Source organism: Molothrus aeneus, chromosome 20, assembly GCF_037042795.1.
Source record: "Molothrus aeneus isolate 106 chromosome 20, BPBGC_Maene_1.0, whole genome shotgun sequence".
Classification (NCBI taxonomy): Eukaryota; Metazoa; Chordata; class Aves; order Passeriformes; family Icteridae; genus Molothrus; species Molothrus aeneus.
This window is the reverse complement of record NC_089665.1, coordinates 5866670-5894515: the sequence shown is the minus strand read 5'-3', so window position 1 is coordinate 5894515 and position 27846 is coordinate 5866670. Positions and strand designations below refer to the sequence as shown.

The 27846-nt window shown below is 58.1% G+C and overlaps 1 protein-coding gene across 1 annotated transcript; it reads left to right on the top strand.

Annotated features, from left to right (window-relative positions):
- The first annotated feature begins 108 nt into the window (after positions 1-108).
- Positions 109-25615, top strand: TMEM132E (transmembrane protein 132E). The gene is made up of 9 exons (XM_066563599.1): positions 109-212; positions 11339-12224; positions 13505-13645; positions 17015-17207; positions 17893-18036; positions 21457-21662; positions 22228-22507; positions 22584-22775; positions 23420-25615. The coding sequence occupies exons 1-9, from the start codon at positions 140-142 to the stop codon at positions 24446-24448; spliced, it is 3144 nt and encodes a 1047-aa protein (XP_066419696.1). The 5' UTR covers positions 109-139; the 3' UTR covers positions 24449-25615.
- Positions 25616-27846: the final 2231 nt, after the last annotated feature.

Here is a 27846-nt window from a genome sequence, read left to right as displayed (position 1 = left end):
GGTGCTTGGTTTGGATTCCTTTTATTATTTTTTTTTAATTTTTTTTTCCGCCGCTGGGGTGCCTCGGTTTTTTTTTTTTTTTTTGTTTTTTTTTTTTTTTCTCCCCCACTGCTTTTTCTGGCTGTCCCCCCACCTTGCAATGGCCTCTCTGGAGAAGATGCTGCCCGGACCGGCCGCGCTGCTCTGCTGCCTCTGCTCCCTGCTGCTCCCCGGTAAGTGCTGGCACCGGGGGAGATGGAGGGGGGGCAATATTTACAAATACATCTCTATTTTATCCATGCCTGCAATACGGGGCTTTGCACCATCTTCCCACCCCGGGGCACCTCCGTGTCCCTCTGGGTCCCCCCTCCCACGGCCACCCCCTCCCTGGCTCCCTCGGAGCCCCCCCCAAGGCCAAATGGGTGAAGATTAGAGTTTATTCCTGGCTTAATAAAATGACAGCTTGTGCTTGTGAGCGGGCTGGGCTGAGCCTGGGCTGCCAGCAGGGTGGCAGGGGGACACACCAGGCGAGGGGGTGTCCCCTGACTCCCCCCCCCGACTCTTGTCTCCTTAATGCAGAGCTGCTTTAGCGGCAGGATCAGGGGTTTATCCGCTATTATCCACTCGCTGATCCCCCAGACCCCCACCCAGACACTTCCCCGCTCTGTGCCGAGTTGCTGGGCAGGCTCTGCCCGGGTGGCAGCGATTTGGGGTGGGGGTGCAGCCCCTGGCATCCCCCTCCCTCCTTCCTCCCACCCCTGGGGTTTGGGGGCCCTGCTCTGAGTCGCATCCCGAGCGCTGCCATGCTGCGGTGACATCCCGGCCTGTCCTGGTGACAGCACCTGCTGCTGGGGGCTGTGATGGGCCAGCGAGGGCTCACAGACCCCGAGGGACACAGGGCTGGCTTCCAGGAATGGTTTTTGTGGATGCTTCCCATTTAAAATCGAGCCCTGGCCGAAGCTGCTTTCCCCGGCCCGGCCAAGCAGAAAGCGGGGGCTGTTTGCAGTCTCGGGGGGCACCTGGCTCTGGCCTCGGGCTCGGGGTGTCCTGGGGACACTGCCCAGCTCGAGTGACCCCTCCAGGAGCTGCAGAGATCCCTGGACTGTGCCTGGCTCTGTGTCACACCGACAACCCACGGCCGAGGCACTTTAGGGGCTCAGGCAGGGCTCTGCCGGCATCTGCAGCACCCTGGGGGTCTTGGAAGAGCTTGAGGAGGGGTGAAATAATGAGGAGGGGGATACTGGGAGCATTGATGGGGGCTGGAAGGGGTTTTCCAGCCTGGAAATTCAGAGCCCAGTGGAGGAGCAGGGATGCTCCTGGCTGTGGAGCCACAAGTTTCCGTAGCATCCTCGGGGGTGGCAGAGCTCCCTGTTCCCACCCCAGACTGTTCCTGGGGTGCTCCCTGGGCAGGCTTTGCTGGCAGAGCTCGTTGGGAGCACCAGCTCAGGGGTCTGGCAGCCTGGAGGGCAGCAGGATCCCCCCCTGCCCCATTGGCCTGGATCAGATCCAGCTGTCTGGCTGGGCTGTGGGAAGCATCCCTGTGGGAATGTGATCCACGGGGAGTGGCCTCTGCTGCAGGGGCTGGACGTGCCCCCTGCTCCCCATCCTCTCCTGGGCGTTTCTGATCCCCCATTGCTGCTGGGACCCTCTGGGTCAGGCCTGGATGTGTCCCCTGGGCTGGGGGATGCCATGTCCCCATCACTGGGGATGTGTCCCCATCACGGGGGGGTCCCCAGTGCCACTGTGAGGTGGGTGAGGGCGGCCTGTGCCAGGGCTGTGCCCACGGGAAGGGAAACCTCTGCCAGGAGTTTTTATTCCCCTTCCAGGATGCTCAGCTGCCCTCTCTGGCCTTTCGTGGACGAATAAAGCTCTCGGAGGGAGGAGGAAAAAGCCACGGAGAGCTCCTGATTCTCCAGAGCTCCTTCCAAATGGCTCGGGCTGGCAGCAGGGTCAGCCCGTGGTGAAGCAGTGCCTGCCTCTCCTGCTTGCAGGATTTCATTCCCTTTTTCCCTTTTCCCCTTGTTTTTGATTTAAGAGCAGCCCTCCGTGCCAGCCTCGCTCCTGCTGCGCTCCCCGGGAGCTGCTTGGCCGAGGCCCCAGATCAGCTGCTCCCAGAAATGGGAGTTTTGGGATTTTTTTGGCATCTCTGGAGTGGGATGGCCCCAGGATGGACAGATGGACATGTGGAGCATGGATGCTGGTGGTGTCTGCTCGGTGCAGTTGTGCTGGGACCTGTTGGGATGCAGCACGGGGGATTTGTGGGTTTATGGGATGATTTCAGCTGTCTGTAGGGTTGAACCTGGGCTCTGCCTCTTCCCTCAGCTCCCTGCAGCGTGCCTCAGTTTCCCTGCTCCCAAACGAGCCTGGAGGCTCTGCTGGGGTGATCCTGTGCCACCATTCTGGGCAGGTTTGGGGTCCTGTGCTGGATCCCGCAATCCCATCCCGTGTATCCCATCCCTGGCTCCCCCCGCTCCCCAGGCCAGTGGGATCCTGGAGGAGCAGGATGGTGCTCCAGGGCTCCATCCCTGCCGGGGTCTCCAGCCCGGACAGCCCAAACCCAGCGGGGGACACACCCCAAACCAGCCCCGTGCCCGTCCCTGTGAGCGGCTCCAGCTCCGGGGTTTTCACACCAGCAGGTGGAGATGTGCCATAACTTGCCGGGAACCGGGAACCTACACCCGCCTCTGCTCAGGGAACACCGGGAACGTGCCCCGGGAACCCCTCCCGGGGTTGGCAGCCCCCAGGCCGGCTTTTGGGGTGGGCTCGGAGCAGCTGAGCATTCCCAGGAGCAGGGGAGGGCAAATGGGGTTTTGGGTAGGTGGGGAAAGGAGGAGGACCCGGCCTCTGAGCTGGGTTAAGGCTGGCACAAGTTTTGCCTTTGGTGCCACAGAAAAGGGGGATGTGCAGGGATATTCCTTTTGGATTTTGGCTCTGGAGTGCCCCTGTGTGACCCCAAACCCCAATACCTGAAATCCCAGCTCAATGCTGGGATTTAGGGGTATGAAGTTGAATTTCCCCCTTGGGAAATTCTTTTCTGCTCCCCCTTTTGCCCTCTTGGTGTTTCTGAGGGAAGGGAAAAGGCTGAGGGAGATCCTCTGAGCAATGATTTTGGGCAGCACCAGCCACAGGGTTTGGTCCTCATCCAGGTCTGTCCTTTTGGGGGAAACTGAGGCAGGGGATGGGGTGGCAGCACCTCATGGCTGGGGATTGCTCAGGAATTTTTGGAAACCTGGCTATTTCTTTGAGAATTTTTTTTTAAGTGCTACTATTTAAACCACTCCAGCTGCTGAGATCCCTCTCCCAGCTCCTCTGCATCCTAAAAAAAAGACAAAAAAAGGGAAAACTGAGGATCCTGCAGAGCATGCCCAATGTTCCATCAGCACATCCCAGCTCCAGAGCCTCTTGTGGAGGGAGTCAGGGGGAAGTGGCATCACCCTGGGGGACGGTGGGTGAGGGAAGGGCAGCTTAGACAGCACAACCTGATTTTTTTTTTAGCTCCTGCATTGCCTGGCCAAAATAATGTTGGGTGTGTGTGAGCTGCTGGGTGTCCCCTCCCGCGTGGCGCCTGTCACTGCCACCACAGGAGCGTCCCATCCATCTGGAAAAGGTCACTCTTGCTAATCTAATCAGAATCTTTTATTATTAAATACGTGACTCTGCTAACGAGCAGCCCCCCGGGCAGGCAGGCAGGGAAGTGGCTGCTCCTGGGGTGGGACACGCTGGGATGGGGTTGGGGACATCAGGGGTGGCTCTGGGGATGAGATCTCCCCTGGGAGTTGTGGTGGCAGAAGGAGAAATGGTTCGGTAGGATGGAGTGAGGCAATCCTGCTGCCCATTCCCCAGGGAAAAGGGGGCTGGATCTCCCCTGACTGGAATTTGGGAGCTCTGGGCTCCTCCAGCCACGTTTGGAGGCACCAGCTGGGCTGGGGGATTTCTGGGCTGTCACCAGTGCCACCAGCAGGCCAGGGCTGGCACACAGAGGTTGTTCCTCAGGATGTGCCTCTCCCTTTTCCTCGAGCTGCTCCCTGACCTGTTGCTGCTCCTGGCCTGTCCCATGTCCCTCATCCCCCCTCACCTCTGCCCTGGCCTTGGGGGAGGACACCACCACCAAGGCCAATTCAATCTTCTGATGAAGCCACTCTCACCTTCTGGTGAGCATTTTCCCACCACCTGGATAATATTTCTCATCCTGGATTTTCCCCAAAGGCCCTAAAGCAGGTGCTGCTGGGGTGGCTTTGCCACCTCACGTGGTGCTGTCCCCTCCTATCCCCTGCAGGAGTTTGGGTTTGCTCTGAGCTCTTCCCCAGGACTGGCAAAACATGAGAATGAATTAATTTTCATTTATTTTTCCTTTAAGGAGAAGCTGTGGTTTTGCTCTGGAGGATAAATCAGGTTGGGAATGCAATCCCTGCTGCTGCCGGCTCGGTGCGGCTGCGGGATCAGCTCTTCTCCTGGAGCCAGGGAAGGGGATGAATTCCAGCTGTGTTTGAGCTGCTACCAGTTCCCAGCCCTGCTTTTGGGGGGTCTGGGGCTGATGTTGGACCCCAAACCTGAGATCTGGGGCTGGGTTTCCCTTGGGAAATCCTCTGGAATCGAATCCGGCTCCAGCGTGCGCCACCAGAGGGAAAGGAACGAGCTGGAATCCTTCTGGAAGGTGGTGCTGGGCACAGCCTGGAGTGCTGGGCAGGGCAGCGTGGGGACAAAATCAGTGTTCAGAGGGTGCTGGGGGGATGTTCCTGCTCCTGGCAAGGGATGGACAGGGGATGGGGTGATCCGAGCAGGACACGTGGCCTTAGGGGTGTCTCTGCATTGCCTCTGTCCCTGTGGTGGGGTTTTGGGGGTTTGTCCCTTGAGAGCTGCTGTCCCTGTCCCTGACTCCCATTTCTGGCTCCCCAGGGTGGTTTTTAGGAAGAGCCACCTGGGCTGCTCCCAGCATGGGGCTCCCCCAGCCCAGCAGCCCCACAGAGCATTCAAGGCTGCCCCGTTTATCCCAGGGTATCTCCCCTCCCATTCCTTTCTGGACATTCATAATCAGCCACTTCCCTGTCCTTGTTTTTATCCCCCCTTTTTAATTAATTTCTTCTTTTTTTCTCCCTCCTCTGGAAAAGCCTTCTCCTCCCTGTCCCCCAGCCTGTCCCTTGCGTGATTTGTGGAAATGGCTCTAAAGTAGCTGCTGTGTAAAAGCCTTGCTGGCTCCAGGAATTTATGGCAGGCTGTGCCTCTGCACAGCACATCCCATTTAGGCCATATTTATTTATTCCTTTAGGTCTCTGGTTTGTTGGTTTTTTCTTCCCCTGTTTTGTTTATTCCCTTTTATTAATTTCCTGGGGGAAGCACAGCCCTGGAATGGTTCCCTTTTGCTCCACGCTGCTTCTCCCCCCAAAAATATCCCAGGATATGTCCCACCAGTGTTACTGGATTTTATTGCTCCTGCTGATGGAAAAGCCAGGTTGGACTTTTGGGAGAGGGAGAAATCTTAGGGATCTACAAGAAATGAGCCCACCAAGCACAACCCTGTGTTAGAGAATCCACTCTTGATGCTCCCAGGACTCCAATCCCAGAACTCCAACCCCAGGACTCCACATCCCATCCAGCTCCCACTAAATTCCTACCCCAGGCTGATTTTGGGAAGCAGTTTAACCTCTCAGAGCCATGGGAATCCCCAGCTCATCCCTGCCACGGCTCCTGGACAGTTCCAGGAGCATCCCTGCTCTTCCCACGCTCTCCCCGCTGTGTGCCAGGGGAAGGTGATTCCACATTTGTAACAATTATTCACTTAATTGACTTCCAATTAGCTGGGACTGGAGATGGAGGCTCTGGATGCATCAGAGGGAAGGGGGAGCTTGTTGTCATTTATGTCACCAAAACCAATTTCCAAGGCTCTGCCTGCAGGGGATGTTTTGGAGGTTTCCATGAGGGGTCTCTCTGTATTTTCTGCTTTTGATTTGTATTTAATTCCTGGCTCTTTTTTTTTTTTTTTTTTTTTTTTTTTACCCTGAGAGTGTGGAGTGGAGGGGGGCACATGTTGGGGCTGGCTGAGTTTTAGTGGAGGCCTGGAGGGTTCTTTTCTCCCTTTTTGTTGTTTTTTAGGGTGTTTGGAGGTGCTGACCCCCACTGGGGTGGGAGTGTGGGGTGGCAGGGTCAGTGCTGTGGGATGAGGAGGGAAGGGACTCCCAGGAGAGGCTGGGAGATGTCTGAGCCTGACCCTTCCCTGGGATCAGCTCCAGGTGCCACATCTCTAGAAGTGGCACATCCCAGGTGTTTGGGGCTGCTGCCACCCCTGTTTTCCCTTCGTGCTTGGTCCCGATGGATGGGGTGGCAAAGCCTGAACCAACAGATTTTGGGGCTGGGCCTGGGATCCACAGGATCCTCAGGGCAATGGGGGTGGAAGCAAAGGGAAGTGAGAGGTGTCCAGTGGGGAATAGCCAGGCTGGGTGTCCTCTTTGGGGGCTCCTGGTTCTCGGGGTTTTGGGGGGATCCATCACCCCACTGGCTCCTCTGGGTGTGTCCTGCCATCATCACCCTGCTCAGGGCTAAAATTGTCACCTTGTCACCCTGGAATGGCACTGGAGCTGGGGATGAGGAGCACTGGTGGTCCTGGGGAGTGGTGGGCACCAAAACCCCTCCACAGGAGCCCCGAGCTGGGCTGGGAACTGGGGTGGAGCTCTCTGGCAGGGAGAGTGACACCCCCTCCACCCCTCCCCGGGCATTTGGGGTGGCTTTATCACTATGGCAGCTCAAGCCACTGCTTTGGGGACAGCTCTCCTGCCTTGTTCCAAGCTGGGACACCACGGGAGCCTGGCAGGAGCTGTGAGAGCTGGGGCTGGAGTCCCACATGCCCTGGAGCTGTGTTCATCCATTGATCCTCCGAGCCCCCAGTGCCACCCATTAACATCCAGAGAGCTTTGAGCCCTCCTGGGCTGACCTCAAACTTCCCCTCCCTCCTCTCCAGGGCTTTCCCTGTGTGCTTTCCCCCCATAAGTGGGGATATAGCCCCGGGAGCCCCTGCTGTGGCCCAGGGGATAAGCCAGGATCAAGATTCCCCCCTGGAGCGTGGCTGCAGTGATCCCAAGGCTGACAGCTGGGCTGGGCTAAGCTGCTGGTTCTGGAACAGGAGGAGGAGGAGGAGGAGGGTCTTCAGCCTCAGGAGAGCAGGTGGGAGCAGGGATGGGGGCAGCAGGATGGAGAGGCTCTGCCTGTGCCCCGTTTTCTGGAGATTCAGGGCAGGAGGGGAAGGAGGTTGAGGAGCTGGTGGCTCCATCCAGTCTGTCCATCCTCCTCTCCACCAGGCTGGCTGAGCCCAGCATCCCCTGCATCAGGAGTGGGCATCATGATGATGATGAAGATGATGAGGATGTTGTTATCCTGGATTTTCCCTAAAAGCCCAACCAGGTGCTGCTGGGGTGGCTTTGCCACCTCACGTGGTGCTGTCCCCTCCCATCCCCTGCAGGAGTTTGGGTTTGCTCTGAGCTCTTCCCCAGGACTGGCAGAACACGAGAATGAATTCGTTCTCATGGGGCACCCGCCTGCCCAATGCTGGAGGGTGTGCAGGGCCTTTGGGGGCTGTTTCTCCCAGGTCTGGGATTTCAGGCAGGGCAGGAGGGCGCTGCCCCTGTCCCCACGTGCCCTCCGGGCAGGCAGAGCAGCTCTGCCCATCTGGCCCCGCGGCTGGGGCACATCTGGCGGGGCAGATGTGGGGCTCCACAAAGGGGTCACCAGTGTGGGTTTACACCAGGCCACCCCAGCTTCCCGAGGGACACACGGGAGTCCTGCCCCGTCCCACCGTGGGGCTGGGGGTGGCTGCTCAGCGCGGGGAGCCCCCGGCGCAGCGGGGATGTGCCAGGCACGGGGAGCTGTGCCCTGGCTGCCCGTGCTGAGCTGCCGGGGTGGAAGGGGCCAGATGGACCCCTCAGTGCCGGCCCAATAAACCCGGAATGCAGGTCAGGTGCTGCAAATCCCGCTCACCACAGCGGCGGCAGGGCTGCAGGGCAGAGCCAGCCGGCAGGGCTTAACCCTTCTGTGCCCCAGACCCGGCCAGAGGGGGACGTGAGGGATGACAGGGAAATCGGGCAGGGGACAGCGCTGTGGGGACTGCACACTCCTGAGCTGTGCTGTCTGTCCATCCTTCCTGTCTCTTTCCAAGCACCCTTCTTTGTTGGGTCTTTTCCTTTCCCCCCCTTTCCTTTCCCCCCTTTCCTTTCCCCCCTTTCCTTTCCCCCCTTTCCTTTCCCCCCTTTCCTTTCCCCCCTTTCCTTTTCCTTATCCTGGAGCTGCTCTTTTGCTGTCCAGTCACTTTTGACATCCATCCATCCATCCATCCATCCATCCATCCATCCATCCATCCATCCATCCATCCATCCATCCATCCATCCATCCATCCATCCATCTCTTCATTCTCCCTCCTGTTTTATTTATCCCTATTCCCCCTTTCCCACACCCACAGCTCCACGCACCTCCTGCCTCCCTTCTCCTTCCCTCCCGTCCCTCTGGCTGTAATTCCAGCCTGGGTTAGACCCGCTCCCGTCGGGATTAGTTTAGGGCCAGGGAAGGGAGGCGCCGCTCCCGTCCCCTCCCGGCTACAGATTAGAGCATCATTTAAATGCATTTTGTCTGGTAAGGAAATCGCTTCCCTGGGTGCCGCCAATCCGCCGGCGCTCAACTAATCATGGCCATGCCATTAATCTCCACCCTGGTCCTGTCCCTGTCCCTGCCCCAGCTGGCGCGGCCGGGGTGCAGGGCTCTGTGACAGGGCCACCCTGCTTGTCCCCATTGTGGCACCAAAAAGAGTTTGGGAGGCGTTTTCCTCGTCCTGCTGCACCCAACCCCGATTATCCAGCACCCATCCCCGTGGAGGGAGGGAGGAGATGGGTGCTGGAGGGGCCAAACGGCGCCCAAACCCTGTGACAGAGGGTGGGTGGCAGAGGGTGCCCCTCGCAGCAGGCACGGGGTGCTCACCAGGCTGGCACAGAGCTTCTCCTGTCCCCTGCTCAAGGGTGACACCAGAAATTCTGCAGCGCCTCAAGGCTGGATTCTGCTTGGGGCTGTGCTGGGCAGTGAGTTGGGTGGGACTTGGGTGGGTTTTCCCTGTCAAATGTCCTGATCCTGGAGGTTTGGGAGGGCTGAAGTCTGATGCTGTTTCAGTGTGGGTTGAGCAAAGCCCCTTTCCCTGTACCCAAGTGGGTCCAGTTCGTGTCGCTCCAGCTGCTGGATCCTTTTCCTCAAATAATCTCATGCCTTGGGGAAAAAAAATCCCCTTTTCTACTCGTTGAGGGTGGCAGGAGGATGCAACCCTTCACCTTTCACAGCAGAAAACAACTTCCATGAATCACGAGGGCAGAAAGCTGCTGGTTCTGAAGCAGCGATGGTGTCACTGAGCAGAGGGGCTCCCATGGGTACATCCCAGGGTTTAGCGCCTCTCCTGCAGCTCCTGGCTCTCCGGGAGATGGGAAAACAGGCAGAGCAAGCAGGACAGGGTGGCAGGGGCCGGAGCTGTGGCAGCGCATCCCCAGCATTCCCACAGCCCCGGGGAATTCTCTGCCCGGCTCCGGGACAGCTTCCATCCCGGGATGCGGATTCTGCCTGTCCCGTATCCAGTGCTAATCCTTTTATGAGCCCTCTAAGCTGCTTAACTCCCCTGTACCCCGCAGCAGAGACCTCCCAGGCTGGACCGGGGGTTCCTGCATCGCTGGAGCCCCAAGAAAAGAGGCTGGGCTGGGGGTTCCTGCATCCCTTGAGCCTCCAGGAAAGCGGCTGGGCCGAAGGTTCCTGCATCCCTTGAGCCCCTTGGAAAGCGGCTGGGCCGAAGGTTCCTGCATCCCTTGAGCCCCCAGGAAAGTGGCTGGGGTCGCTTTTTAGGGCTGGAAAATTCCTCCAGGTCCTAGCACGCTCCAAAGCCCCAGTGGGGAAGGGGGGGACTGAGTGATTGCCGGGAGCGGAGCCGTCACATCCAGCCCTTTCCTCGCCGTGGTTTGACACCGGTAATTTGGGCTCTGCTGCTCGGGAGCCGCTTGGGAGCGGCTGCAATCAGCGCCGGGAACGGGGGATGCGGGGAGCCGAGGGGAGCGGGGGGGATCCAGCCCTCCTGGGAATTCCTGGCAGCCGCTGGAGAAGGCAAAGACCTTGAGATGTCTTCCAGGCTCCCGCGGCTGCCAGCACAACGCCTTTCCCAGGGAGATTTCCGTTGGTTTTCCCTTTGCTCCCAGCGCTGTAATCGGATCCTTCCGAGGGGCTCGGGCAGCTCTGCCCCTCGGCTGGCAGGCGTTCCCGGCTCTGCCGGACCTAGGGTTATTTTTTTTTAAGGCAAAATTGATCAAAATGAAGGACAAAAGGGGAGTTTTGAAGGGTCCTGGGTGCTGCTGGGGTTTGCACAAAGTGGCACCAACATCACCTGTGTCATCTTTCCACCAGGTCTGGAATAATTTGGGCTGGGACAGGTTTATCACATGGGGACAGCAGAGTGTGGATGACACCCCTGGGTGGGTGGCAGGTGACAGACTGGCTGTGACACCACCCTTAAGGCAGCTATGGGGACAGAGCAGGTCTGGGGGCTGATTTAGCCACCTTCCCTGGGTGATCTGGGAGCTGGAAGCAGAAGGAAAGCCTTGATGATAATAATAAATACATGGTGGGATCTGCCAGCCAAAAATTAACCTGGATGTAACTTTTGGTCAGGAGCCTCTGGAGAAACTCAGCATCTGTGCCTTGGGAAGTGGGGATGGAGCTGGGATGAAGCCAGCCCTGTGGCTGTTTCTGTGGAAGGGTTTGTGCTGGTTCAGGCACTGCTGGGGTGGGTGACCAGTGCTTCAGTGTGGGGGGATAGAATGTAAGAAAATAAAGATATTGCAGAAGACAGTCTCACCCCTGAGGAGTTGCTGCTGTACTAATTACCAAAGATTAGGAACAGGCCTGCCCTTAACAGGCCACTGCTGTGTCCCATGAGGATGAGTGCTACAAAAGAGTGGGTGAGCTGGCTGAGGAGAGAGCTGGAGTTTGTTGGCTGTGCTGTGAGGAAGGAGTCAGTGCTGTGAGGAGCTGCCCATGAGAAATCACCAAGAAGGCATGGAACTTTTGCAATAAGATGACAACACTTTGGGCTCCCCAGGGACCACATGAAGCTGGACGTGGCTTCAGCATGCCTGGACACCCCACCCCATGAGGGTGGCTTTGCCTCTGCTCGAGCTCCTGGGATCTTCTGCATTTTTAGTTTGTGGCATAGAAACCCAGCCAGGCTCTTGCTGGTTTGGGGAGCTGAAACTTCAACTCCTCCTTGCTCTGCTCTTGCCTGGCTCAGCATTCCCTGCTCAGGAGCTGTTCCAGAGGGGATGCCCATGCTAACCTGTGCTCTCCCTCCCCTCTGCAGCCCACGCCAAGGGCCCGGCCCCCAGCCCTGAGCCTGCTGATCCCCCTGGAGCCATCCTGCTGCCCGTCAGCTACCGCCTGTCCAACACCCGCCTGGCCTTCTTCCTCAAGGAGCTGGGAGCCAGCCCCACGGGCAACGGCAGCGCCCCTCTGCAGCGCTCCGAGCCTTTTGTCGTCTTCCAGACCAAGGAGCTGCCTGTCCTCAACGTCACCCTGGGGCCCTTCAGCACGGGGCTGGTGCTGCCCAAGGAGCACCTGCAGCCCTCCAGCACCCTGGAGGTGCCCGACCGCCTCACCGTCAACTGGAAGGTGCGCGCCTTCATCGTCCAGCCCCGGCTGGTGGCCAGCCAGCCCGTGGTCCAAGTGCTCTTCTACGTGGCCGGCCGGGACTGGGACGACTTCGACGTGACGGACCGGCTGCCCTGCGTGCGGCTCCACGCCTTCCGCGACGCCCGCGAGCTCAAGAGCTCGTGCCGGCTGCGGGGCAGCCTGGCCATGTGCCTGGTGCAGGCCGAGCTGCCCCACGCCTGGTTCGGCCCCTCGGCCGTGCCGCTGGGCAGGAGGAAGAGCCCCGAGAGCCTGGAGGTGGAGAGCCAGCAGGCAGAGCTGTACTACACCCTGCACGCCCCCGACGGCGCCGGGCAGTGCCTGGGGGACGCTCGCCGTGGGGTTGGCGGGGCCCGCACCGAGGGTCCCACGCAGCACCCGCTGCTGCGCATCGGCAGCGTCAGCCTCCTGCAGCCCCCGCCGGGGCCCGCCCTGCAGGAGCATCACCTGGATGGAAACGTCTTCATCCGCCTGCCCGACAAGCCCCTGAAGCCCGGGGAGGTGCTGAGCATCCTCCTCTACCTGATGTCCAACTCCACGGTGGAGCACTTCACCCTCAGGTGAGGCCCTGGGGCTGTTCTCGCTCCTTTTGGCAAGGTTTGGGTGTGGAAAAGCAGCTCTGGGAGGGTGGGGTGTTTGTAGGATCGGCTGGAGGCTGGGGCAGGTCTGGAATGTCTGGAATATGGGTTTGCAGCCCATGGAGGTGCTGAGCATCCTCCTCTACCTGATGTCCAACTCCACGGTGGAGCACTTCACCCTCAGGTGAGGCCCTGGGGCTGTCCCTGCTGCTTTTGACAAGGAAAAGCAGCTGTGGGAGGGTGGGGTGTTTGTAGGATTGACTGGAGGCTGGGGCAGGTCTGGAATATCTGGAATTATTGGAATTAAATACCAATATAGCCAGATGGAACGTGCCTGGGCTCGTCTGGCCCTTGCTGCCTGACCAAGGGCGGCGACTGTGGTGGTTTCACCTCAGAGACACCTTTGGCTGTCTGGGTGCTGCAGCTGGGCACTTGGAGACAAGTCCAGGCATGCAGGAGCTCAGGTTTACCTCTGGTGGAGAGGCTTCAAGGCAAGGTGAGGGAAAGGAGTCGAGTTCTGCTAGAGGGTTTGGATCCAGAGCTTTATTCCTGGCACACGGGCCTCTGAATCCAGCACATGGAACTGCTGGATGAAACCCAGCAATTCCATGGGTTTGCAGTGGGAACCTCCTGCAGGAAAGGGAAGGGCTGTCCTCTGCACTGCCGCTGTGCACTGCTGCCTTTGCTCTCCCAGTGCTCCCAGTTGCACTGGGATCCTGCCAGCAGCTCTGGGTTTATTCCCAGCCACTTTGGGGACAAGGTGTGGTACGGCCTTGGGGCTGCTGTGGAGTGAGGGGGATCCCCCATATCCCCTCCTCCTGCCCCAGAACCAGGTGGGAGCAGAATGAGGTGGTGGGCAGGAGGTGTTGAGAACCCCAATGTGGGCAGGTGTGCAGGGGGGACCCCCATCACTGCGTGTCCCTAAAGATGGGGACACAAGCCCTGGCCAAGCCTCTTCAAAGGGCACTTGCAAGTGTCCCTGTGACCTCTGGAATGGGGGATGTGGTGCTCCACGCTCCCCTGTCCTTCACCCCAGGGGTGCCCAGTGCCTTGGGGGCAGCACTGGGGCTGGGGGTCCAAAATCCTACTGGACAAAATGCCATGAAACAGGAGCTGGAATGGGCTGCTGCTGCCAGCCTGGGTGATGCTTCCCACAGCCTGAAGGGATCAGGGAAAAAACTCCACCCGTGCCACGGGAGGGTATCCCAGGGGATCCAGGAGTGCCTGAGGGTGAGGATCCATCCCTGACTTGCTCTCTGCAGGGTGAAGGCCAAGAAAGGTGTGAACCTGCTCAGCACCAAGTCCAGGAGCGGGCAGTGGCTGGTGAGCTCGGAGCTGCTGACGGGTGGCAAACACTCCACTGCCACCGTGGACGTGTCCAGGGTGGATGGGGCCGGGCCCAGGTAAGGGCTGCACCTCTGGGAATGCCAGGGGAGTGCTGGGATTGGGCCTGGAGCAGTTCTGCCTGGGTGGCTGCAGTGCCACCTGGGTGGCTGCAGTGCCACCTGGGTGCTGGCAGGGGAAACTGAGGATTTAAACTGAGGATTTCAGGGCTGAGTTGTGAAGCTATGGAGGATTCCTTAGTCTGGGGTGGAAGAGTTTTAATTTTTTTTTATTAGGTTTTAATGCTGTGAGAAGCAGCAGCTCTTTGCTGTCTATCCTGGTGTCTCCTCTGGGGAGGAAGAGGAGAAAGGCAAGGTCCCATCTGAGCCCTAAAATGATGGATGAGTGTTGGATGGGGAGCAGGATCCAAGTGAGCACCTGAGACAGGCAGTTCTGCCCTGCTCACACATTCCTGAGACTCTGGGAAAGTCTGGGAAAGAGCAGCTGAGGAGAGCCCTGGAGATGGAATTGAGAATGATCTGAAGGAGAAAGGACCCACAAAGCCAAGCTGAGTCCTCAGAGGGTTCTCAGCCTGAAGGGGAGATGTGAGACTGGCAGAACATGGCGTGGGGTCACAAACAGCAGCAGGAAAGATTCTGAAGTGCTGGAAAACAACAGTGATGTCTCTGTCACTGTGCCTTGGAGAAAGGGACACAAGTGTCTTCAGGAGCTGGGTTAAAGCAACTGGATGTGCTCAAGACATTCCATCCTCCGCCATGGAAATCTGCCCACATCTCTGTCCTCCACCCAAAAATTGAGCAGATCTGGGGCCAGTCTCTTGGAAAAAGATCTCCTCAGCTCTGCCTGCCCTGGTGTGACCTCCAAAGCCCCGCAGAACCAATTTCTCACCAGTAGAGCAGGATTTCCTTCTCCATCCCGCTGCTTCCAAAATGCACCCACAGCACTTGAAAAGCTGGGGCTGTTTCCCAGGAAAAAGCCATGGAGGCAGCCATGTTGTGGCAGTCCTGTGATCCCCTTGGGATACCTTTGGCAGCTGCAGTGGGCCTGGAGCTCTGGGCTTTGTGGTTTCTGAGACGCTAACCCTAGGCATAACCCTAACCCTAGGCAGTAAAGGCAGCCCTGGGCTAGGGCTGGCTCCAAGGAAAAAGCTGTGGAGGACAGCAGGTCTTGGCAGTTTTGTGTTCCCCTTGGGATGCCTTTTGCAGCTGCAGTGTGCCTGGAGCTCTGGGCTTTCTGTTTTAAAAACCCTAACCTCAGATGTAACCCTAACTCTAACCCTAGGCAGTAAAGGCAGCCCTGGGCTAGGGCTGGCTCCAAGGAAAAAGCTGGGAAGGAAGCCATGTTGTTTCAGTTTTGTGTTCCCCTTGGGATCACCTGCAGTGTGCCCGGAGCTCTGGGCTTTGTGGTTTCCAAAACCCTAACCCTAGGCAGAAAAAGCAGCCACAGCCTCATGGCTGATCCTGGAGCGTCCCCAGGGCCAGCAGCCTCCTGTCCCACGCACGGCCACCCCACAGCACAGAGAGCAGAGGTGCCAGCAGCAGGATCCTGTCCCCCTTCCCCCTCTCCCGCTGCCAGCACCGCTTCCAATCAGCCTGCAAAGGTTAGAGACGGGGGAGGAATTTAAAGTGATTACAATCACCTTTTAGACAAACAACTCCATCAAATATTAACGGAATGGAGAGGATGAATGACTCCAAGCCGTGTTGCCCTCCAGGCTGTGCAAACAGAGGAGTTGCTTCACTGGAGCCCTGGGGGCTTTTGGCAGTGCTGGCTGTGCAGGGATGGGCTGTGAGCCCTTAGCTTTGGGGTCAGAATGGCCGGTTTGGGGTGTTTTACAGGCCAGGAGATGCATCCTCAATTGTTCCCCCAATGCTGGCAGCCTGGCTCCTGTCTGTTCTGGGCAGGGGATGGTGCCTGGGCCTGGCAGCACTTCTGGGACACCTCGGGGCACCCCACAGTGAGGGGTCCCATTGCCGCACCTCCTCTGGCTCTGCTGTGCCTTTGGACCTGCCTCTTCCCAGATGGGTTTGGTACTCCTGGCATTGGAAGAGCAGCCAAATCTGCTTTTTAAACCCTGTGGCCTTTGGTGATTCCTCTTGAAGCCCAGAGCTGCCTTGGGGCAGAGCAAGACCCCACCAGCCCCTGTGGATCAGCTCCACTGCAAAGCCCATCACAGCTGCTGTGGGATGAGGGAGAAGGGAGCAGGGATCAGGGCTTGCCATGGCCTGGAGCAGCTCCAGCTTCTTGCTCTCCTCTCTCCCTGCTCCGTGTCACTCATTAGATATTGATTAGAGAGAAACCCAGCTGTGCCCTGCATCCCCAGATCGATGGGACCTTCTCAATTGCTGCTGCACTGAGATGAAACTGGAGCCAGTCCTGGCTTCCCTCCCACTGGAATTTCACTTCTCCTCCCCTCCTCGCTGGCTCTGTGGGGGGCTTTTACCAGTGCTGTGGTTTGTGGGGGCTCTGGGATTTCCTCTGGGGGTGTTCAACTTTTGGGGAGCAGTGAAGTTTGACTTGGGGCAGGGCTGAACCCTGTGTCACTCCAAGGATTTGCAGAGCTGGGAGGGCAGGATCAGGTCTGGGCAGGTTTGATTGTAGGGATGGGGTGTAGGAATAATTCATGCTGTGGCTGTGGGGTTGTGTCCAAGCCATGATGGCCTGCCCTGGGGACATCCCGGAGGTGGGGTCCACCCTGTCCTTGAGCTCCATGTCCTGCTGTCCTCAGCCCTGGCATTCATTTGTGTGTGTTTGCTGAGCTGATGGTCCTGGGCTGTTCTCCCATGCCCCCTGCCCGTCTTCCCTCACAGGCTGGGGACAACCCTGTCCCGTGTTCCAGCTCAGCGCTGTCCCGCCTGCTGTGTGGGCTTGAAACTCTCCTGTGACTCAGTTTCCCTGTGGGATTCCCTTGGAAAGGCCTGTAAAGTCAGCAGCTTGGGCAGAGCTCATGTTTTGACACTCGTTTGTCATTCCTGAGTGCTCTGGGTGTGGGACACTCGGGACCTGACCTGTGGGACCTGAGTGTCCAGGCAGGAGCAGTAAATCCATCCACACTGCCGGGAAGATGGAGTCAGGGAGACAAGGCCAGCACCTGCAGCCCCCCACTGCCCACCCTGTGATGTCACCCAGCAGCCCTGGCAGAGCTGATGAGGTTTTTTTGTCCTCCTGGGGGAGGTGGTGAAAAACATTTCTCTCTCCCACTGGGGAGATTCCCATGGGAATCTGCAGGATCCCATCGGAGCAGCCTCTGCAGAGGTGGGGTCAGGGCTGCTGGGTTTGGGTGGCACCCACTGCCAGTCCCCCTTGGCAGCCTGGGGACACCAAGGACGCCTGCTGGGGACTCTGATGGCCTGGTGCTTATCCCAGGGCGTCCGTGGGACCTGGGACAGCCACCTCACCGTGTCCCCTCCTCCCGTCCCCCTGCCCAGGGATGGGGACTCCTCGTCCGAGATCATGCAGCTGGATTTCGAGATGGAGAACTTCACGAGCCAGTCGGTGACGCGCCGCATCATGTGGCACATCGACTACCGGGGCCGCAACCCCCCGCCCGACCTGGAGAAGGTGGTCACGGAGCTGACGGTCATCCAGAGGGACATCAGGGCCATTGTGCCCCTGGCCATGGTGAGCAGGTTCCTGCCCTCTGTTGTTACCTGCTTTGAGGGGTTGGCACCCCCTGAGGGATGGACCATGTGCCCTATAGCATCCCTCCATCCATCCATCTGTATGTCCCTCCATCCATCCATCTGTATGCCCTCCCTCCATCCATCCCTCCATCCATCCATCCATCTGTATATCCATCCACCCATCATCCATCCATCAATCCATCCATCCATCCACCCACCTGTATGTCTGTCCACCCATCCATCTGTTTGTCCATCCATCTGTTTGTCCATCCATCTGTATGTCCATCCACCTATCATCCACCCATCATCCACCCATCCATCCATCCATCCACCCATCTGTATGTCTGTCCACCCATCCATCTGTTTGTCCATCAATCCATCCATCCATCCGCCCACCCATCTGTTTATCCATCCATCCATCCATCCATCCATCCATCCATCCATCCATCCATCCATCCATCCATCCATCCATCCATCCACCCACCCACCCACCCATCCACCCATCCACCTGTTTGTCCATCCATCCACCCATCCATCTGTTTGTCCGTCCATCCATCCACCCATCCATCTGTATGTCTGTCCCTCCATCCACCTATCATCCACCTATCATCCATCCATCCCACCCACATCCAGGTCCTCCTCTGCCCTCTAACACGATGGTGCCCTCTCCCTGCCACCCCCAGGACACGGAGATCATCAACACAGCCATCCTGACAGGGCGCACGGTGGCCATTCCCGTGAAGGTCATTGCCATCGAGCTCAGCGGCGCCATCGTGGATGTCTCGGCCATGGTGGAGTGCAAGTCCAACAACGAGGACATCATCAAGGTGGGTGTGAGGAATGGGGGGTCTTGTGACCCTCATGAGTGGCTGGGGTTCTTCCAGGAGTGCTGGCCCCAACAGCACCCTGGGCTGGGGCTGGTGACTGAGCTGATGTGGCTCACAACCCCACCCAAACCAAGCATCAACCCCTCAGTGGCTCCAGTCTGTGCAAGCTTCTCCCTGGGGTCTGTTGGGAGAAGGACAAACATTTTGTCACTGTCCCTGGAGAGGCCACAGGATGCTCCCATGGCAGCAGCAGTAACTGTGGGTTATCACAACAGTCAGTGCTGATAGGGGGAAATATTGTCCCTGTGGGCTGAGCTGCATGCTCCCATCGGTGCCTGCACTCGGGCCTTGAGTGACATTGATGTCCTGATTGGATCAGGGGACTGGTGAGATGGGAACGATGGAGGGAAAAGGGGACCTGAGGGGGAAGATCCAGGTGGGAGAGGTGCTGATGGGGCCAATGCCAAATTCTCCCTGCCCTTGCCCTGAGGCAGCCCCTGATCCTCAAACCCTCCAATTTTCCATCACCAGCCCTGTTCATCCATATACATTCTTCCATCCCTGAATAAATCCATCTGCCCACCTGCCCGTGTCACTCTGCCACCATTTCCATCCATCCATCCACCCCCAGACATCATTTCCTTCTCCTGAACACCTCCCACCCCTCTCCCTGCGTGCACCCAGCCAGCTCTCCCTTTCCATGTTCTGCTGGGCTGGGCAGAGGCAGGGAAGGGGTCTGGATGCTCAGGGAAGGGGTCTGGATGCACCCAGCTCTCCCTTTCCGTGTTCTGCTGGGCTGGGCAGAGTCAGGGAAGGGGTCTGGATTCTCCAGGAGGCCGTAGCCCCTTCTCCTCTTTGCCACAGGGGTGGTGGCAGAGCTCTGTCCCTGCTGGGATTTGCTCTCCATGGGGGACATCCAGTGGCCCAAAGTGCTTACCCAAGTTCTTGACTAAAACTCACATCCGTGGGATTTACAGGACTGGCTCTAATTTATGGAGCCCAGTCCTCCCCAGCGTGATAAAACACTGGAGCAATAATACACTTCAGGATGGACTCCAAGACACTTAAACTGTTTAATGTGCTGCCTTTCTGCTCATAAATCTATTGGCACTCTGTCCCCAGCCCTGGGGGGAGCAGGCACATGCCCAGGAGCTGGGATGAATGATGCAGGGAGCAGCCCTCCGGCCCCGGCTCCCGTCCTGCTCCGAGCCCTGTGCCATTTCTTGCTGAGTTATTTGGTGTTTGTGTTGGAGCTTCATTTCCGAGGGAGCTCTCAGTTACCTGCTGAGATCGGGGAGTATGATTGCGGTGTCAGGGCTCTAAACCTGCTCCATAAATCACAGCTTACGGAGTGGGATGTGCTATCTGTTACTGTAAATAATTTAACGTGAGGGCGGGCTGGGAGCTGCCTCTCCCCGCTCTGGGGTGGCTCCCTGGTGGTTGCTCTCTTGTGTAACGTGGAATTTGTCCTGGGCTTGCTGTGGACATGGCTCTGAAGGATGTGGTGGGAGAGCATGAGTGGGAGTTGTCATGCTCATCCCCTTTTGTGGTGACAAAGGTGTACAGGGAGGACATCACCACTCATGGTAATGTGGAAATCACCTCCTATTTTTCACATGGGTGGTGATCTTGTGGGCTGTGGAGGGTCACACAGGGAGTGGGAGATGCTCAACCTCACCTGTGTGTGACCCTTCTGAGAACCCCACACTCCACATCCCCTGGAGAACCCCCCAGGAGCTCAGTGGGACAAATCCTCAGGGACCCTGCTCACCCACAGCCACCACCAGGACCATGGTGACTCTCCCCACTCCTGGGGGCCTTGGAGAACATGTGTCCCCTTGATCCCAGGCCTGTCCCCGTGCCAGGCTGGGAACTCCTGGCCACAGCAGTGGAGGCAGTGGTGCTTGGCAGGGAGCCCAGGCAGCCCTCAGCCTCTCTGTTCCTGACAGCTCGCCGTAAATCCGGGAAGTTTCCCCGAACAAGCTTCATTTCCGAGCTAATCTGCACTCACTCCATCTTCAGGACAGGCCTGGTGTGCAGGGATCTTTTGTTGTCATAGTTTCAACCCCCTCCTGGCTGCAGAGCAAGTGGTGCCCAGAAGGAGGTGCCGGGGGGTTTATTAGCCGAGGTAATGCAAGCAGAGCCCATCGTGTTTATTGTGATAAATGGCACAATATCCAGAGATCCTCTGCAGCAGGATTCACCTGGGAGCTCATCTTTATTCAGGCCTCGCCATGGATGAGATTGTCTTGTCAGACTTGCTGAGCTGGTACCTCTGATAGGAAGACAAGGAACAAACCCTCCTGCATTGCCCTTCCCTCCTGGGCTCAGGGATGTCCCCAGGAGCCCAGATCCAGGGTTCTGCCTCCTCCACCAGCCCTAGGGGACCGTGGACACCATGCATCGAGCTCCTGGGGCTGTTGTAGAAGTCAAACCCTGCTGTGGGCTCAGAAATGCAAAGTTCCTGTATCTGGTTGCCCAGAGGTGCTCAAGGAACAGGCTGGGAGATAGGGATGCTGTCACCTCCCCTGTCAGCCACCTGCAGCCTGGCCTCAGCCCTTTATCAGCCACCAGAGAATCCAGGGATTCCTGACTGCTGGAAATCAGCTCTTCTGTGCTATTGAGGTGCTCAGTGCTGCTGGCTGAGCAAATGGGTTCTCTTCTTCCTCACCATCCAACAAATCGGATGCAATCCCTGACAGAGATGAGAGGCTGGAGTCCCCTTCTGGTTGTCTTCTGCCACTCTGGCTGGGAAGGAGCTGTTGGCTGGTGACCTGAGCTCAAACCCTAGGAGATGCTGGCCCGGTGTCCCCTGAGCTCCTTAACTGGCTCAGGTGGGCAGTAATGAGTGAACCCCCCCCTGCAGGATGGGTTTGTTTTATAGCAAATTTAATGAATGGCATTTGTGTAAGTGGGAATTAAAAGAGGAGGAGCAAGAAGAGGTTCAGGAGGATTCATTCAGACCACAGGAATCTTGCTCTGGGGTTAGCAGGAGGGATGAGGACAAGGCACTGGTGGGGACAGGCATGAGAAGGGTCTGTTCTTGCTGCCTCCTCTGGAAGAGATTCTGGGGCAAATTTCCAGGTTGAGCAATTTGCAACCTCTGTGAAGTACCCGTGGGTTCCTCTAGCTGAGGGACAATTCAGTGTGGAGGCCAAAGAGAAACTGAGGCACCAAGTGGAGGTTCTTGGTGAGGTGAGCGAGGGTAAGAGCTGGCTGGAGGACCTGGGTCAAAGGCCATTTTTTGTGGTGGTCACGAGGTGTGGATCTCCCTCTGAGCAGGATCTCTGGGAGGAGGGAGCATCCCTGCTCCGGGGGCATGAATGGATTCATGCTGGCTGACATTCTGCTCTTCCAGCCTCCTGCCAGCATCTCTGCCGTGCCTACAGGACCGTTCCCATCCTCCCTCTTGTCCCACAGGTTTCCAGCAGCTGCGACTACGTCTTTGTCAGCGGGAAGGAGTCGCGGGGCTCCATGAGCGCCCGGGTCACCTTCACCTATGAGCACCTGTCGGCCCCGCTGGAGATGACGGTGTGGGTGCCCAAACTGCCCCTGCACATCGAGCTCTCGGACGCCCGGCTGAGCCAGGTCAAGGGCTGGAGGGTGCCCATCCTGCCGGACAGGAGGTGGGTGCTGAGGAGCCAGCCTGGAGAAGGCCAGGTGGAGGTGGTGGTCATGGGTTAATTGTCTTGCTTAGCTACTTCATGAGGAGGTTTTAAAGGTGGTGGGGAGAGAGGTGTCTCAGGGGTCTTGGGTGGAAAGGGGAGAGGTCATGGACACAGGTTATGGGGAAGGAATAAATTTCACAGTGAAGGTTGGTGGAGAACATCGCTCCTTGGCTGTGGTCAAAAGTTCCCTGGATGAAACTGGGAACAGTCAAGGTCCCAAGTCCCTTTTTTAAGGTCTAGAGACCTCCAGGTGTCCATCCCAAGCAGAGATACCTTGTCCTCTCATTTGTTGAGTGGGCAGAGATGCTGGTGACCCTGCTGTTACCACGTCCTGATAAATCCTCTGAATGCACAACAGGCATCTTTTGCCCAGGAACCACCATTTTTTCACGACATCTTGTTTTTCCTTGATTGGCCACCTTTCCTGAGGGGGGCTTGAGGAGCCATGGTTTGGGGAGCTTGGCAGCACTGCCCATTCACTGCTCCATCCACACGTCATTCCACCCATCCAATCGTCCCGCAGGTCGGTGCGGGACAGCGAGCACGAGGAAGATGAGGATGAGCGGAAGCAGAGTCGGGGCTGTGCCCTGCAGTACCAGCACTCCACGCTGCAGGTCTTCACCCAGTTCCACACCACAGCAGCTGAGGGCACGGGCCAGGTGGTCACCATGCTGGGGCCGGACTGGCTGGTGGAGGTCACCGACCTGGTCAGCGACTTCATGCGCGTGGACGACCCGCGGGTGGCCCACATGGTGGACAGCTCCACGCTGGCCGGGCGGGAGCCAGGGACCACCCTCTTCAAGGTACCCCTGGCCACCTTTCCCCCTCTGCCAGCCTGGCTGGGCTGGTAGGGGGTGACAGGAACCTCGTCCCCTGCAGGTGGTGTCCCCGCTGGTGGAGGCGGTGCTGGGTGAGACGCTGGTGACGGTGGCGGAGGAGAAGGTCAGCATCACAGACCTGAAGGCCCAGGTGGTCTCCAGCCTCTCGCTGTCCCTCCACCCCAGCCCTGGCAACAGCCACACCATCATCGCCCGCACGTCCGTGCAGCAAACCCTGAGCTTCTTCAAGCAGGTGAGGCCAAGGGTGCATCCAGGCTTGGGGGGAAACTTGGGGTGCAACCTTCTCCTCCCAAATCCAGCCCTTACAGCATCCACTGTCCTCACGACACCGTGGTGACCTCAAAACACCCCAGAAACCTTCACAGAGACCTGTGATCCAAGCCTGGGGACAGGACACAACCGTGGGGACAAAGGGGAGGGATGGAATCCTGAACAGCTCCTGGCCCAGCTCTGGTAGCCGCATCTGGGATTTAGGTTGAGCCTGGGCAAGCACAGGAAATGTGGAGAGAAGAATAGGCTGAGGAGAAAAAACAGGGAATGGTTGGAACAAGGTGGATTATGGAGGGATAAAGGATGAATTGGGTGCAGAGGTGGATGGGGGATGGACAAAGGGGTGCAGGTGGGACTGGCCTCCTGCTGGGCAATGGGGAAGGATGGAATCCTGTACAGCTCCTGGCCCAGCTCTGGTAGCCACATCTGGGATTTGGGTTGAGCCTGGGCAAGCACGGGGAACATGGAGAGAAGAAAAGGCTGAAGAGAAATCAGGGAGTGGTTGGAACAAGATGGATTATGGAGGGATAAAGGGTGGATGGGGGATGGACAAAGGGGTGGGACTAGCCTCCTGCTGGGCAACCGGTGCCTGTGTTGGTCCCGCAGGAAGCGCTGCTGAGCCTGTGGATTTCCTACAGCGACGGCACCACGGCCCCCCTGTCCCTGTATGACCCCAAGGACTACAACCTGGTGGTGAGCAGCCTGGACGAGAAGGTGGTGTCGGTGACCCAGGACCGGGCGTTCCCCTTGGTGGTGGCGGAGAGCGAGGGCGCGGGGGAGCTGCTGCGGGCCGAGCTGGTCATCTGCGAGAGCTGCCAGAAGACCAAGCGCAAGAGCGTCCTCTCCACAGCTTTGGCCACCGTGCGCGTCCACTTTGGCTCTGAGGAGGACCCCACCTACGACTACGACCACGTGTCCAGCAGGCCGGGGCTGGGGGAGGCCGGGGCCAGCACCACCCTGCGGGCAGAGGTGGACAGGAAGGCGGACCCGAGCCAGGACAGCCGGATGTCCAGCGCGTCTCAACCCACCGAGGACTTCCCCACCATCCCCACCGGCTTCGTGCAGGTGACGCGGGGGCTGACGGACCTGGAGATCGGGATGTACGCCCTGCTGGGCGTCTTCTGCCTGGCCATCTTGGTCTTCCTCATCAACTGCATCGTCTTTGTGCTGAAGTACCGGCACAAGCGCATCCCGCCGGAAGGCCAGACCAACATGGACCATTCCCACCACTGGGTCTTCCTGGGCAACGGGCAGCCCTTGAGGGCTCACAATGACCTCTCCCCGCAGCCCGAGAGCCCGGGGAACCCGCTGGAAAACGTGCAGACCTGCTGCCACGGGGACCACCACAGCAGTGGGAGCTCGCAGACCAGCGTGCAGAGCCAGGTGCACGGGCGCGGGGACGGCTCCTCGGGGGGCTCCACGCGGGACCAGAGCGAGGACCCGCTCAACTCGCCCACCTCCAAACGGAAGCGGGTGAAGTTCACCACCTTCGCCACCATGCCCTCGGACGAGCTGGCCTACAACTCCATCCCCATCGCCGACGAGGAGGACTTGGAGTGGGTGTGCCAGGACATGGGGCTGCAGGACCCCGAGGAGCTCCACAACTACATCCGCAGGATCAAGGAGATCGCTTAACGCAGGGGCAGCAGCGGGGACGGGGCGGGAGGGAGGGGCTGCCACGCTGTGCCACGCCACACCACGCCGTGCCACGCCACCACCACGCTTCCCCGGGGCCGGGCACCCACGTTTGGCTCCTTCTTCCGCACGTTTCACGTCCTCACCCCGTCCAAAGGCACCTCCGGGGAGGCCTTTTTTCAGTTTTCCTCAGCGGGTGTCCCAGGGGAGCAGCAGCACAGCGTGGCCCCCCAGCTGCCGGCCGGGGATGGGGTCAGAGCTCAGGGTGTGCGTGTGGCCCGGGTAGGAGGAGGCTGGGCGTCCTGCCGGGAAGGGGCTGGGAAAAGGGAGAGATCCCGAATTCCCCCCCGGAGCCCAGCAGGGATGTGGTGAGGGAGGGCTCCCCAAGGGCCTCCTCCAGCCTTTGCTGCACTCAGTTGCACAATTTTGGAGGTGAGTGCTGGGTCACCCTGTGGATTTTGGGGTGTTGGCCCATGCTGGGTGATGCTGGGGGAGGCAGGAGTGGGGGGCACAATGGCCACGGGCCCAGGGCACTGCTGTCCCCATCACCTGCTGTGCCCCACTCACTCCCTGGCTGCTTGGGCAGTTTGGGGGCGACCAGTTGGGCCATTTGCTGCCCACCCTGCCTGTCCCTCTGTCCCACCATGGGGCCAGTGCTGGGACCCCTCCACCCCACAGCCTTGCTGGGGTCTCCAGGGGCAGCCACTGCTTTGTGCCCCCTCCCAGTGCTGGAATGTGGGATGGGAATGTGGTGCGGGGGCTCCCCAGCGCCCTGGGGACACCCTCAATGGGAGCTGGCCTGTGTGTCCCAGTGCCAGCCCAGCTCCGCCAGTGCCAGCCCAGCAGGGACGCCCGGGGCCAGGCTCAGCCTGTGTGGTGCCTTCTGACTGCCATAACCCGATGCCTCCCGGTCCCCCCGTGCTGGTGGCACCTCCCAGCCCCTCTGGCTCACCCAAGGGGCCCCCCCAGCCCAGGGCCACCCCATCTCCCAGCCCAGTGTGGAGCATCCCCAGCCTTCCTTGGGGGGACACCAGGGTACCCTGGGCTGTGCAATTGTCCCCATGGGCACCGAGCATGTGGGGACAGGGACTCCCCCAGCATCACCTGGTGGAAGTTGGCAGCGGATTATTTCTGGATCGAAAGTTACCCACCACTGTGTCTCTTTTTTTTTTTTTTTCTTTTTTCTTTTTTTTTTCTTTTTTTTTTTTTTTTTTTCTTAAATAAAAGACCAGAAAAGGAAAAAAATGAAACAAAAAGCAAAGTGGCAGCACTGTCATGGGCCCTGTCTCTGCTGTGGTGCCTGGGGTGGGGGTGGCTGTGGGGTCTGCTGGGGGATGGCTCAGCTTTAACTGAGCATTTTGTGGTTTTGAGCGTTTCCCCTCCAAGATCCCCTCCTCTTGGGCAGCCTGGGTGGGCAGAGAGCAGCCCCACCCGTGCCTCAGTTTCCCTGGCAGGCGAGCTGTGGTCTGGGGTGGTGTGTGGTGTCTCAAAAGCCTCTTTAAGGAGTTTATCAATTTTGGGTCTTTGAAAGTTTCTCCCCTGGGTGACCTTAAAATTTACCTGAGAGCTCTATGCTGGTTTTTTATATACAAATATGTACATATAAATATAAATACAAGGGAGTAGAGACGTGCTCAGAGTGCAGGCAGGGCGTGCAGGGAGTTGGTTTTGTCTGAACCAGCCACAGAGCTGATTGTGGCTCTGAGCAGGAAAATTAACACAGCTGCCTCCCCTGCCTGGAACCACCAAACCTCCTTGCTGAATTAACATAAATGAAAAAAAAGAAATTTACAAAGGGAAGAAAAAAAGGGGGGAAGGTCAGAAAAGGGTGGAATAAAATGTTGTAGTTGTAATAAGAGCTGGCAGTGCCTGACTCTGGCCCATGTGGAGGTGGGAGATGGAGACAGCAGGGACAGAGCTGTGGGAACCAGGGAGCTTGGCCAGGCTTGGCAGGGGCTGTCCCCACTGCCAGGCTCTCCCACCTCTCCTGGCTGCTCTCCCAGCCGTAGCCAAGCCCAAGGTCTGACACCAAGCACCAGCAGAGGTTTTCCAGCCCATCACTTCCCATCCCAGCTGATGGCTCCAGCTCAGCACTGGGAATTCAGCACCCACAGCCCCACGGTGTTTGTAGGAGGCTCTCAGGGCTCTGTGCCCCCAGTTCGTGTCCTGCAGCATCCCTGCACCCCCTGGCATCTCCTCCAGGCCATTCCCAGCATCCCTGGTTTCAATCATTCCTGGGTGAGGGACCAGGGAAAAGCCCTGCTCAGGGTTTTGTGTTTGCTCCTGCTGCCTCTCCTGCCCAGGGTGAAGAGAGCAAACCCTTCTGTGTGGCTCCATCTATTTATTGGTACCTTTGGATGCAGATATTTATAATTCATACATATGGATGTATTTAGACTTCATACATATATATGAATCTCTAATGTGTATATATATTTATATATATATATATATATATATATAAATGCTGTATAATATAGAAAGGCTTTGCTCAGGGGCAGGGGTGCACTTACAGACACCCCTAAATACACTCCCCTGAGTCTCACCCACCATCCCAGTCCCTCTGGGAATTCAGAATACCAGCAAAGCAGCTTCCCACCAATTTTTCCAAGGTCCTGATGCCCTGGGAGTCCATCAGCAAATGCAAAACACCCAGGGACAAACCCCAGGAAAATGGGAATTCTCTGAAGGCTCTGGTGGTCTCTGGTCCTCTTCACTCCTACCACTGCCAATTTTTTTTTTTTTTCCATAGGAATGATCCAGTTGGGACATAATTTCAAAAAAGACCCCGGAGTGCTGTGGGAGATGGGGAGATGGAGGCTGCAGCTGAGCACTGGCGGCACCCACAGGGACAAACCCCAAACCCAGCACCTTCCCCCTTGACTGCCCCAGACCCCATTAAACAATCCCAAACCAAACAGCCAAGTGCCACAGAAAGAAAAAAAACCCGTGTAAAATCATGAAACAGCAGCTCTCTCCGTGCTCCCTGTGTTTATTCCTGCTGCCTTTTCCCTGCTCAGTGGTTCGCTATCTGTTCCCAGCAGGCAGGGACATATTTGCATTTTAATTTGGCCTTGTGAGGCTGCAGGAGCCACCTGTGAGGAGCAGGCAGAGCTGGGCACCTGCACCCTGGTGTCCCCCTGCTCCCCACGGGGTGCTCGTGCCCCCAGCCGTGCCTTACAAACCCTTTAAACTCTCACAAAACCCCACAAACCTCACAGAGCATCGATGTCTCCAGGCTCAGAGAGAGGAGGCATCAAAGCAGAGTGAAAAACGGGGATTATCCTGTGCTCAGCTCAGCCCCTTCCCTTTCCCTCCACCATTTCCTCACCCTCCAACCTCACTCAGAGCCTTTTCCCCCTCTTCCCCCTCTTGGGATGCCTCCAGCCACTCTCAGC

Coding starts and splice junctions, on each gene's coding strand:
- TMEM132E (XM_066563599.1), top strand. CDS start 140: ATGGCCTCTCTGGAGAAGATGCTGCCCGGACCGGCCGCGCTGCTCTGC. Junction 12,225..13,504: donor GTGGAGCACTTCACCCTCAG/GTGAGGCCCTGG, acceptor TGCTCTCTGCAG/GGTGAAGGCCAAGAAAGGTG. Junction 22,508..22,583: donor CAGGGACCACCCTCTTCAAG/GTACCCCTGGCC, acceptor CGTCCCCTGCAG/GTGGTGTCCCCGCTGGTGGA.